General features: G+C 49.1%; 3 protein-coding genes across 3 annotated transcripts; 2 read left to right on the top strand and 1 right to left on the bottom strand.

The window, feature by feature from the left end:
- Positions 1 to 236: 236 nt before the first annotated feature.
- On the top strand, positions 237 to 2286 carry RhiXN_09613 (manganese peroxidase 2; the record flags this gene model as incomplete). The annotated part of the gene is made up of 9 exons (XM_043329429.1): positions 237 to 344; positions 400 to 855; positions 909 to 927; positions 984 to 1175; positions 1231 to 1583; positions 1640 to 1849; positions 1901 to 2048; positions 2107 to 2225; positions 2275 to 2286. 9 exons carry the CDS (start codon positions 237 to 239, stop codon positions 2284 to 2286), a joined length of 1617 nt encoding a protein of 538 aa, XP_043182263.1.
- Positions 2287 to 3368: 1082 nt separating this feature from the next.
- Positions 3369 to 5417, top strand: RhiXN_09612 (manganese peroxidase 2; the record flags this gene model as incomplete). Its single annotated transcript, XM_043329428.1, has 9 exons — positions 3369 to 3476; positions 3529 to 3990; positions 4045 to 4063; positions 4123 to 4314; positions 4369 to 4721; positions 4777 to 4980; positions 5033 to 5180; positions 5238 to 5356; positions 5406 to 5417. The coding sequence occupies 9 exons, from the start codon at positions 3369 to 3371 to the stop codon at positions 5415 to 5417; spliced, it is 1617 nt and encodes a 538-aa protein (XP_043182262.1).
- Positions 5418 to 5502: 85 nt separating this feature from the next.
- RhiXN_09611 (enoyl-CoA hydratase/isomerase family protein) lies at positions 5503 to 11476 on the bottom strand (the record flags this gene model as incomplete). Its single annotated transcript, XM_043329427.1, has 10 exons — positions 5503 to 5538; positions 5591 to 5819; positions 5870 to 5937; positions 5991 to 6025; positions 6075 to 6313; positions 6371 to 6427; positions 6489 to 6770; positions 6825 to 6835; positions 7085 to 11224; positions 11291 to 11476. 10 exons carry the CDS (start codon positions 11474 to 11476, stop codon positions 5503 to 5505), a joined length of 5283 nt encoding a protein of 1760 aa, XP_043182261.1.
- Between the last annotated feature and the right edge of the window lie 224 nt (positions 11477 to 11700).

Raw genomic sequence — 11700 nt, 5'->3', positions numbered from 1 at the left:
GAGCGCCACACCCTCTCTGAGCTCCCAATAATTCATTCCCAACGGCTCCACATACAATATATAGATATTCCTCCCTTGTTCGATGCCGACCTTTTCATTGATGACTATCTTGCCGCGTGGAATTTGGTCTCGACTGTCCTCCAAGTTTCTTTTCCGAATTAAATTATATGGACCGGAACTAAGCATAAAAGCCATACTCTCACTGGAGCCTCTCTAATACTCTACCCCTACCACCCATGATCTCTCGTCTAGCTCTTCTCGCCCTCTTTGCAAATCTCGCTTCGGCTGACTGGACCTGGCCAAACCCAGTATGGGACGAAATCGAAGAGATCACCCAGGTCCAAGTATGTATACCCCCTGTTATCCAGCCGGACCCGTATACTCACGAATAGCGAACAGGGCGGTGTGTTCCGCTCTGGAGTTCTGGACGGTGTGACCCCCTGTGGGTCGTTCCCTCAATCCGGGAATAGTGATCCATCCAGACAGGCGTCCTCTGAATGGCTCCTCACTGCATACCACGACGCGATCACCCACAACGCCCAAGAAGGCACAGGCGGTGTTGACGCTTCGCTCATCTGGGAGACCAACAGGGCCCCGAACGGCAGGGCCTTCAACGGTACTTTTGGATTCATGTTGAACTACTATAGCATCCGAGCCTCCATGAGCGACTTGATCGCCCTGGCTACCTATACGGCTGTCAGAAATTGCCAAGGTCCTCCCTTGATCATGCGCGCTGGAAGAATCGATGCGACCGGACCTGCTCCAGACGGCTTTGTGCCAGGGCCAAGCGATAGTATCACCACGCTCCTCAGCAAGTTCGCGAATGCCGGTTTTAATAAGACCGACATGATTCAGGTGGGCTGGCTTCTTTGATCCACGAGTCGGCTGAGCTGATGGGCTTGGCCTAGATGGTGGCGTGCGGACACAGTAAGGCTGAAATAGCGCCTACCCGTGTCAAGTTCTAACGTATTATATGTGATTAGCAATTGGAGGTGTCCATGGACAGTTCTTCCCAGAGCTAACTGGCGACTCCAACAGGACAAATTATGTTCATTTCGACACTACGCCCGCGACCTTTGATAACAAAGCTGCAACGGAATATCTCGACGGCACCAGTCTAAACCCGCTAGTGACTGCGCCTGGAGGAAATAATTCTGACTTCACCGTCTTCAATTGTAGGTTTATATCTTATCCCAGCTTGGATCGCGTATTAAACGCTTGACGGGTCAGCCGATGGAAACTCGACTATCAAAGCCATGTCTCAACCAACAAAGTTCCTCTCAACCTGCGGCTCCATCCTTCAGCGAATGATCGATACAGTTCCTAGCACCGTCAAGCTCAGTGACCCGATCACACCTATGAAAGTCAAGCCCCATGACTTGCAGCTCCAGCTTCTAAGCACGGGTCAGATTCGGCTGGACGGGTACATCCGCGTGCGAAGCGAAGATAGGGGGCTGAGTGAGCAGCCGGCTGTCAGGGTCATGTATGCGGACCGAACTGGACAAGTCAACTCGACAAAGATCGATACGATGCCGGTTCGGTTCCAAGGGGGAATAGGGTCAGGCTTTGAAGCCGTTTTCTGGGTGCGTACTACAAATACCGGAGACTTGTAAATACAGACTAATCGTTGTTCTTCTAGTTTTACCAAATCCCATCGACTATTCTTCCCAAAGGAATTTCACACTTCAATGTTTCGCTCACTAACGTAACTACGAGAGCCGAAACCGTCTACGATAATAATGGGCATGGGTACCCCGTCCAGGATAACATTATCTTCCAGGCTGCTCAGTCATGCCAAATCCTCAACTCGGACGAGAATGGGAACGGGAATCTAACTATGACTGCTGCGGTAAGTGCATATTGAAATAATATAGATCTCAGTCTGAACTTGGTGGACCAGGTTCGCGATGGTATGGACTTGACTAACCCTTCCTTGAACGTTGTGGTCAAGGTCCCGCGCGCAAACAGCGTCGTGCCGGCGTTGGTTATCAGGACTGTCCCTATGAAGCTTTTACGATCTACCGAGTTTGGATACTCCCTCTACAGTGGTATGTACAGATTGTTTTAAGGATAACGAGGGCAGATCTGACTTTTACGTTTCTGCAGGATCATACTCCCTTCCGACTGAATCCTGGTCTACCACGGCAGATGTGCGGGTTGAAGGTCCAAATGGTGTCAAGTACGAAGACGGGTTCAAGAAGACGAGCGCGTTTAATGATCAATGTGTAAGCAGTTGTGAGATTTATGCCGATATATACTAATCGTGGAGTGTAGGGTGAATTTTAGGACTATGAGTTCATAGACATATTGCACATTAGTTATGAAATAAAGTTTCTCAATGTTCTTGATTTGACGCTGCGATTGCGGTGATATCCATTTCACGGCTCGGGGGCTGCCCATACTGTTTTACGTTTCTTTTTCCATCAACTCTCAGGTAAATGCTCCTGAGTCTATAAAATCCATTATACTCGAATCAAAGGTGACTATCAAATATGTTGGGCCCCGGTAGTACCTACACGGCAAGAACAATGCAAGATATCGAAATACATGAAGCTTGTATAAATTTATTTCGGATACTGGTGTGAATACATGCGAGAGTCATCTCCTGCTTGAGCTTCTCCTTCTTACTTGTAATTTGGTTATATATCCAGTAAAATTGTAGCGTTTTCATGAGTTGTTTGCTTCTAGACGGCGATATATACTGGATACAGTAACTGGCTTCGACGATGCGGACCGCGTCTTGACAGCGCTTAGTCGAGGGCTGATTAAGCGCTCGGCGATTATCGCCTGTCATTCAGGTCCAAGTTACTTGGATACTGCTTGGTACTACTTACTACTATAGACCTCTGAGCTTCTCATTCCAACAGTGCATCCTATTAATACCACCTCTACTCCCCAGGTGAAAATGCCTGAGCGTGGGGCTCGATAAATATAAAGCCAACCCGATGGACGCTTACTTGGTTCATGTGTCCGACTTCTGAATCCATGCCCCGTGCTGCCAATTATGGTCCCCTAAGCGTTCCTACTTTTTTCATACGCCATCGGAACACAAGCTTCTTGGGCTGGCTGAACTCTACCGCATAATACTATATTACCTGTGACTCAGAAAGCAGTGCCACACCCTCTCCACGATCTCGGCACTTCACTCCCAACGCCTCCATATGCAATTTGTGGATAAAACACAGCAACGACCAACCCGGGAATTTCTTTTCCCTCTTGCTCGATGCCGACCTTCTTATTCATACTTCCGCGTGGAATTTGGTCTCGATTTGTCTTCCAGGCTTCTTTTTACGAGTTATATGGATTGAGACCAAGCATAAAACCTGGGCTCTCACTGGTGATTTTCTTATATCATACTCCTAGCAGCCATGCTCCCCCGCCTAGCTCTTCTTGCTCTCTTTGTAAAACTCGCTTCGGCGGACTGGACCTGGCCAAACCCAGTATGGGACGAAATCGAAGAAATAACGCAGGTTCAAGTATGTGTTACCATGCTATCCAATCAAGCCTGTGCTCATGAATAACAAACAGGGTGGTGTGTTCCGCTCTGGGGTTCTGGACGGTGTGTCACCCTGCGGTGCATTCCCTCAATCAGGAACCGGTGACCCATCGAGACAGGCGTCCTCGGAATGGCTCCGTACTGCATTCCACGACGCGATCACCCACAACGCCCAAGCAGGTACAGGCGGCGTCGACGCTTCTCTTATCTGGGAGACCGATAGGAGCGAGAATTTAGGTGGCCGGTCGTTCAATGATACTTTTGGATTCATGTTGAACTTCTATAACATCCGAGCCTCCATGAGCGACTTGATCGCCCTGGCTACCTATACGGCTGTCAGGAATTGCCAAGGTCCTCCATTAGTCATGCGCGCTGGCAGAATCGATGCCACTGGACCTGGTCCAGAGGGCTTTGTGCCAGAGCCAAAGGACAATATCAACAAGCTGCTGAGCAAGTTTGCGAATGCCGGGTTTAATAAGACCGACATGATTCAGGTGGGATGGCTTCTTTGATCCACGACTCGGGCTGAGCTGACTGGTTCGTCATAGATGGTAGCGTGCGGACACAGTAAGGCTGAAATAGCACCCCCTCTCACTGTCAAATTCTAACATTTTTTTTTTGACTAGCAATTGGAGGTGTCCATGGACAGTTCTTCCCAGAGTTAACCGGCGACTCCAACGAGACAAACTTTGTTCATTTTGACACCACGGCTTCGAGCTTTGACAACAAGGTCGCAACGGAATATCTGGACGGTACTACTTTGAACCCGCTGGTAACCGCTCCCGGAGGAAACAACTCCGACTTTGCCGTTTTCAACTGTAAGTCTATAACATGTTCTAATGTGGGCCAAGCATTGAAAGCTAGGTGGACAGCCGACGGAAACTCGACTATCAAAGCCATGTCCGAGCCAGCAAGTTTCCTCTCAACCTGCGGCTCCATCCTCCAGCGAATGATCGATACCGTCCCTAGCGCCGTCAAGCTTAGTGACCCGATCACACCTATGAAAGTCAAGCCCCATGGCTTACAGCTCCAGCTTCTAAGCACGGGTCAGGCTCAGCTGGATGGTTACATCCGCGTGCGAAGCGAAGATAGGGGGCTGAGTGAGCAGCCGACTGTCAGGGTCATGTATGCGGACCGAACTGGGCAAGTCAACTCGACAAAGATCGATACGATGCCGGTTCGGTTCCAAGGAGGAACAGGGTCAGGCTTTGAAGCCCTTTTCTGGGTGCGTACAGCAAGTACTAGAGAATTATCGACGAGACTAATCGACGTTCTTCTAGTTTTACCAAATCCCATCGACTATTCTTCCCAACGGAATTTCGCACTTCAACGTTTCGGTTACCAACACGACCACAGGAGCCGAAACTATTTACGATAACAATGGCAATGGGTATCCTGTCCAGGATAATATTATCTTCCAGGCTGCCCAGTCATGTCATATCTTCAACCCGAACGGGAACGGAAACCTGACTCTGACTGCTGCGGTAAGTGGCATCTCGGAACGATATGGACCTTATGCTGAATTAGATCAAATAGGTTCGCGACGGTATGGACCTGACTAACCCTTCATTGAACGTTGTGGTCAAGGTTCCTCGCGCGAACAGTGTTGTGCCAGAATTGGTTGTCGAGACCACCCCTATGAAGCTTTTACGATCTACCGAGTTTGGATACTCCCTCTACAGTGGTTTGTGCAGACCTTTCAGGGATGATGGAGCGAGATCTGACTTTTGCGTTTCTGCAGGATCATACTCCCTTCCGATCGAATCTTGGTCTACCACGGCAGATGTGTGGGTTGAAGGTCCGAATGGTGTCAAGTACGAAGATGGGTTCAAGAAGACGAGCGCGTTTAATGATCAATGTGTAAGCAGTTATGAGACTCATGCCGATATATACTAATCGTGGAGTATAGGGGGCATTTTAGGACCATGAATTCATACCCAGATTGCACACAAGTTATAGAACATCAACATTTTTAATTCATCACCATGATCCCGATAATGCCTACTTCACAGTTTAGGATTTGTCCAAACTGGCTTACGTTTCTGTTTGACGCATAAGTCCAAGCTGTCATAAACCATGCACTAAGGCACTCACTTCACTAAATGCTGCCAAACCCTCGCGGATATTATCACCTTGATAGACCCTCTTACTCTCCTCACTCAGGTTATGCTTGATCACAGCCTCCTCAAGGCTCGCGTACTGTTGGCCATCAAGCAGGGCTTTCTTGGTGCTCCACACGGCATCTGGAGAATTCGAAATAATTTCTTTTGCAAGATTGATTGCCGTACTCAGTACTTGAGATTGTGGGACGACACTCGTGACACTTCAAGATTTTAGTTTTATGACGTTAGAAAGAAGTAGGTCAGAACTTACAAGCGGTATTTTGTGTGAGCTTCTTCGGCTGTAATTGTCCGCCCCGTAAGCAAGAGTTCGGCAGCAAACTATAGTAAAAGTAAGGCTAAGTGGCCAAATGATTGTACGACAACTATTTTACCTGGTGTCCGGCGATCCTTTGTATTCTGGGAATACCTGTATTCCAAATGAATTTCTACGCACCCTCATAAAACGTAAGACCCACCTCCCGCGGCAGCGACAACGCCCCGCTTAACCTCTGGCAAGCCAAGCTTTGCGTCGCGACTAGCAACCACCAAATCAGAGTTTAAGATAATCTCAACTCCACCTCCCATTGCTATCCCGTTGACGGCCGCAATGATTGGCTTGATACAACGACGGCGAGCGAGGGAGCCAAATCCGTTTGTATCCTCGGCCATTTCCTCAGCTTCCCGGCGGGAGCCTGTGTCTTGCTTCTTCTTCCAGCTAGATAACTTGGGGTGAGATATTTATAGCTCTCACTATTCAAGAGACTCCACCTACTTTTTGAGGTCCTGTCCGGCACAAAAGGCCCGTCCGTTTCCAGTTATGATAACCACCCTTTGTATCGCATACGCATAAGTTGATACTTATTTTCTTTGAGCAGGAGGATGTAACTAACCACAAGCTACTTTCCCTTTCGAACCAGTCCATGACTCTGGCTATATCAGCCCTCAAGTCATCTGTCATGGCATTAAGAGAACGAGGCCGATTGAGCGTCAATTGTAGAACATTCTTAGCTGGATAAGATATCACTAGATGTGGTCCATGAGAAGGCGGAGGTGTAGTGAGAAATTTGGGTGCTTTCTGAGACTTGGTCATGGTGGAGGGAGAGGCCGAGTTGGTTGATCGAAGTGCCAGGCTTAGTGCGGGGTCGGTAAAGTACAGTAGCCGAGTGCATAAGCTGACTAACTGTCGGTAGATTTGCAATTATCTCCAACCTGCTGCATACACTGACCTGGTAGTAGCCTAAAATCACTATCATAAGGCCTCGCAAACAATTCATTACATTTAAACAAGTAAGATTTACAAAGTTTCTTGATCTGCTATGGTATTTATGTGACTGGTATAGTGCAAGATTCGTGTCAAACCCCTTCAATTATACACCAATATGGATATATGGAACCTGTGCATCTATTGTTAAAAGCCCGTAACTGAGCAGATATTTGCACTTACCCATCGATGCATTGGCACCTTACTGAGCCTGAGCTTTCGTACCGCTTTGTTCAGACCTAGTGCAGCGTCCGACGAGTTCGCGGGTTGGCTACGATCTCGAAACATGTGTTCGTACAATACGCGTGCGACAGTCGGTCCATCAGAGTCAGCTACTGCATACATCGTTGCTACAACCGAGCGAAATCCAGCGACCTGAAGTGCGCCCGCCAAACTCATGTTCTCGTTCTGTGCTTCGGAGCCTTCCGCCGTGTGACAAGCACTCAAAAAGGCAAAGTCAGCCAATGGAAGCTCAGCGCGCATAAGCGGCTCTATCGTCAGCTTGAACTTCGAAAAGTGAAATGCGCTCAGTAGGGGCAGTTTGGGATCAGTAGTGCCGTGACAGCAGAAATGAACCCAGTTGTGAGCTTTGATTTGAGATAAAAGAACGTCCCGATAAATCTGCCTAGAGTTTTGGATGCCCATGTAGACCGGGTCGTATGCACGCTCGTTTTTATGAAGGCGGCGAGCCTCCTCGATCATGCCCAAATTATTTTGGAGATCAATATCATTGTCCCTCAGCTCGGTGGTGATAATATCCAATTCCCTCAGAGTCTCGACTTCCTCTTCTGCCGATATAAGTTCGTCCATCTCGCCCGTCTCCGTTTGAATGACAGTTAGTAGCCGTGGCTGTGGCGAATCAAAGACGACCCTGGCTTTTCGAGCGCGAATCAAGGCGGAGAGGGTCGGAATGTAAGATGAGATGAACGTTTCCGGTAGGTCTCGTTGCCCAGGTTTATATGGTCCAGCCGCATGGATAGGTAAATCTGACAGTCCCGCCACGCACCAGAACACACGCTTTTCGGTTGTGCCGCTTGACTTGATGAAAGAAACGACAGGCTCGATAAGAGATGACCATAGTAAACGGAGCAGCGGACGGAGCATCGCATCCATCGTTACACCTTGGTCCTCGACTACACGAGCAGCGGCTACCACGAGCTCCGCCCTCTTAGCTGATAGTATTTGAAAGTCGGCGTCGGGAAGGGCTACATGGTGAACTCCCGAACGTAGAAAGACGAGAGCATCGCAACCATCTTCGCACAAGTTAAGGATAACAACAGGGCCTTCCGAAGCTACCCCAACGGTATCGGCGTAAACAAATGAGCGCATAAAGTTACTAAAACCGTCGATTTTACGGATCTGCTCCAACAAGTAGTCGTAATATTGTGATAACATTCGATGGGATTGTGCGATTTGATCGGGGTTCGAAATAGTCCAAGGTGTAACATGAGCCGCTAGATTCCCGGAGCGTGATTGCAGTTGTTCGTTCTGGTCTAGCTGTTCGATCACCTCTGCTAGTTGATTGGCGATTGAAGGCGCTACTTTTCTTAATTCGTCAAGAGGCGAACGAAGCTCGAGTGTCTGGCGCCAAAGGATCGATCGACCGCGCTCTAGATACTCGACTGCAAGCTCAAGTTTGCCTTGACGAATGGCATAGGCGGCGGCGCGGCACGCGAGGGAAGGATTGTTGGCAAGATATTCATGCCGCCTCTTGATGCTTTTTCCTACTCCTACAGCCTTCTCTTGATACATTAGGATGGTTTCCCAAACTCGCGAAAGGGAAGGATGGTCGTATTCTGCTCCGATGCTCTGCCAGCGCTGAGTATAAGACAAACACTGGAGCTGAGGTGAACCTTTTGAGTTGACTGCGCTTTCGAACGCTAGCATACACTGGTCCAAGTCTTCAGAGTTGTTGGTCACTCGAAAAGTCTGGTGTTTAACCTCGCCGAGTTGGGCGTATACATCCGCCAAGATGGTGGACGTTTTAGAAGCGACTGAGACCGCAGTTTGGGATAATTTGGCAGCTTCTTCGAGTAGCGTACGATCCCCGGTTTTCTGGAATTCCATCACCAATGCTTTGGACAAACCGGTCATCCAAACAGGAGACTGTGGGTGACTAGTGGAAGGTTGGGCAAGTAATGCCTGCCTCAGATGATGAGTTCCTGTGGCCAAATCGTCGCCTTGGCTCCGAATAGACAGTGCGTGGCCGTACCAGTAGTTTGCATCGGCATAGTGTATAGATTGCGCGGAAGTGTTATCGAGTACCTTCTTGAACATTAATATCGACTGCTCTAGATCTTCAATCTGAGAACTGTGCTTGAACTTGATGAGCATTGTCCGTCCATAGAGTTGATCGCAGCTCGGGAGGCTCCCGACATACAACTGAAGTCCGATACCTGTCCTAACATACGAGCTCTGACCTACTCTTGATGCACCACCAGTGAGTGTCTCGGCAATCCCCAGATCTTCAGGAACTTGCGAGTACATGAACCTCTTGCAAAGCGCTGACCCCAATAAGCCACCCATAGCGGTAGCCAACGGATTCTTCAAGCCTACAAATCGAAGAGCCTCACGAAGCATGGCTGCAGCTTGATCCAAATATCTTGACTCTCCGGTATCATCAAATAGACAATCGGCAGTTTGGGCGCCCATGAACAGACTGCTGATCTTGGCCCATTCGCGCTCATCGCCTGGAGTAGTGAACATTTCATGTTTTTGAAAGACAAGCTTGGTCAACTCGTAGGAGCTCATGAGATCTGTGTGTTCCCCTAGCCGACGATAACGTGACATGTGCGCGGCGCCCCGCATTTTCATGAAATAGACACCATCCGCCTCTTGCGAAGACCCGGCCATACCAAGCCTTAGCACCTGAATTGCCTCGTCCAGGTCGCTCAGATTATCAAAATATTCGTAACGGCGATGGAGAGCGATGCCGAGCACGAGCTGCGTTATACGTATAGGATGGCCAGCTCCGAGACGGCCGGGCTGATCAGAGCGACTTGGGCACCCCCAGTTTTGGAGTATTTGCCGGTAGATATCAATATTATAGTCGATGGTGTCGGGCGTGACTTGGCTCAACGAAGACACGCAAAAGCTACTGACCGCCCGTGCTCGTCCAAAGCGTTCAAAAAAGGATCGCGGCATCTCAAAAAAGTCGGACGGCAATTTAGAAGGGATATTCCTTTCCAGCTCGTCGGAAAAATCGGGGATGAACGTGTTTGGCTTGATGTTGTCGTTCAATCGCATAATGAGTTGATTGACCCACTTGTATATGGGTTCTTTCTCGGCCAAGAAGCTTCCCATAACCTCGAACGATACGTCCGCACTCTCGAGCCCGTATTTAGACTCGAGGGAATCTGGGTGAATGCGTGTGGCGAGCCAAGAAAAGGCAGGAATCCGGTGCTCGCAGCCTGAAAAAAGCGAACGTAGACGGGACAAGACTGCGGTGCGGGTGAATCCGTTGAGCTCGGAGGAAGGGTCGATACTGTCGATTGTCTCGTAAAGGGTGTGGAGAACACGGAGCTGGTCGCTTATGCCGATGCCAAGGTCGATGAGCCTTAAAGCCTCGCAAACGAGCGCAGCCTGAAGCTCCAACTTGCCTCGCGAATCGTTGCGCATACATTGGACCACGTACAACAGCTGGCCTGGGCAGTGGACATGGTCAAGCCGGGGAGTGGGGGAAGTGCTGGTCAAGACGGTGTGCTCGGTCATGAGAGATGTGATTTCCTCGGGCGTCCAATTTGCGCCACCGTGCACCGTTAATTGCCACATGATAGGGCACGAGTCGAGTTTCTGGCGACCAACCATTTCTTGATAAAGCGCATGGATTTCGTCAAAAACAAGAGTATCGGAGGTCCGCTCGTAAAGCTCCAACAATGCAAAAGTCAGTCGAGCTATTTTTTCCGAATACTTGGGGTTCATGACAAGGTCCTGTCTAAGAAGTGCGACCCGCTCCTTCAAAATATCAAGTTCCGGAGGCAACTGGGCGAGGACATCCTCAAAGGCGCATAGATCCCTAGAATCGAGCTCATCCTTGGGGTCGTCGAGCATATCCCGATAAATAGAGACAGCCTCTTTCGGATCGAGTAACGTGGCAAGTTTACACCGGGCCCTTCGATGGATGTACGAATCAGACTGCGAGATTTGGTATACGTCGTACATGAGGAGTGTCGCCGCGACGGTACCAAGCTCGGACGGTGTTTCTTCACTTTCGATAATGTCGACCATTTTCCAAAGTAGCCGAGGACATTCTTTATGCTGATACGGATCCTCTTTGGCGAGTGCTAAATGCTCGGCTTGCCACGTTAGTATATCTACGTCCTCGCCAGCTCGAAGGCTCTCGAGGAACTCATAGGCCTTGCACGGCTAGAAACTGCGGTCAATGGCCGTACTATTACAGAGCCAAATGGCTTTTTTTTTTTTGGAACTTACGGGACCGTGTGTCCTTTTCGGTACCTCTGGCAATTCCCTAGGGGGCCTTTTCAGCTCAGGAAACTCATCAAAGTCGAATTCGTCTTCTGGTTCAGATCGTTCATCTTCTGGTTCCGCCCTGTATTGCTGCGCATACTCTTTCTCGTCTTCTTCTTGGCTTTCTATATGTCGAAGAGTGGCAAGCATAAGTGCCTAGAAACACAACAACTTTATAAATTCCCCCGAGTAAACATGATAAAATATGACCTACTTGAGGTGTTAAACGGTTTACAGGATCATGTAGATTTATTATAGTGAACACCATGGCTCGGTCGTGTGGCAGGTATCTCGGCCGTGGGCTCGCTGTAAGCCAACTACCCATGCAACCGCATATTTATAACGCATATGATGGGTACCATGTCAAACACGCG

The sequence above is a fragment of the Rhizoctonia solani genome, chromosome 8 (assembly GCF_016906535.1).
Source record: "Rhizoctonia solani chromosome 8, complete sequence".
In the NCBI taxonomy this organism is placed as follows: Eukaryota; Fungi; Basidiomycota; class Agaricomycetes; order Cantharellales; family Ceratobasidiaceae; genus Rhizoctonia; species Rhizoctonia solani.
The sequence above is the reverse complement of the archived record's forward strand: the minus strand, read 5'-3'. Positions and strand labels throughout refer to the sequence as shown.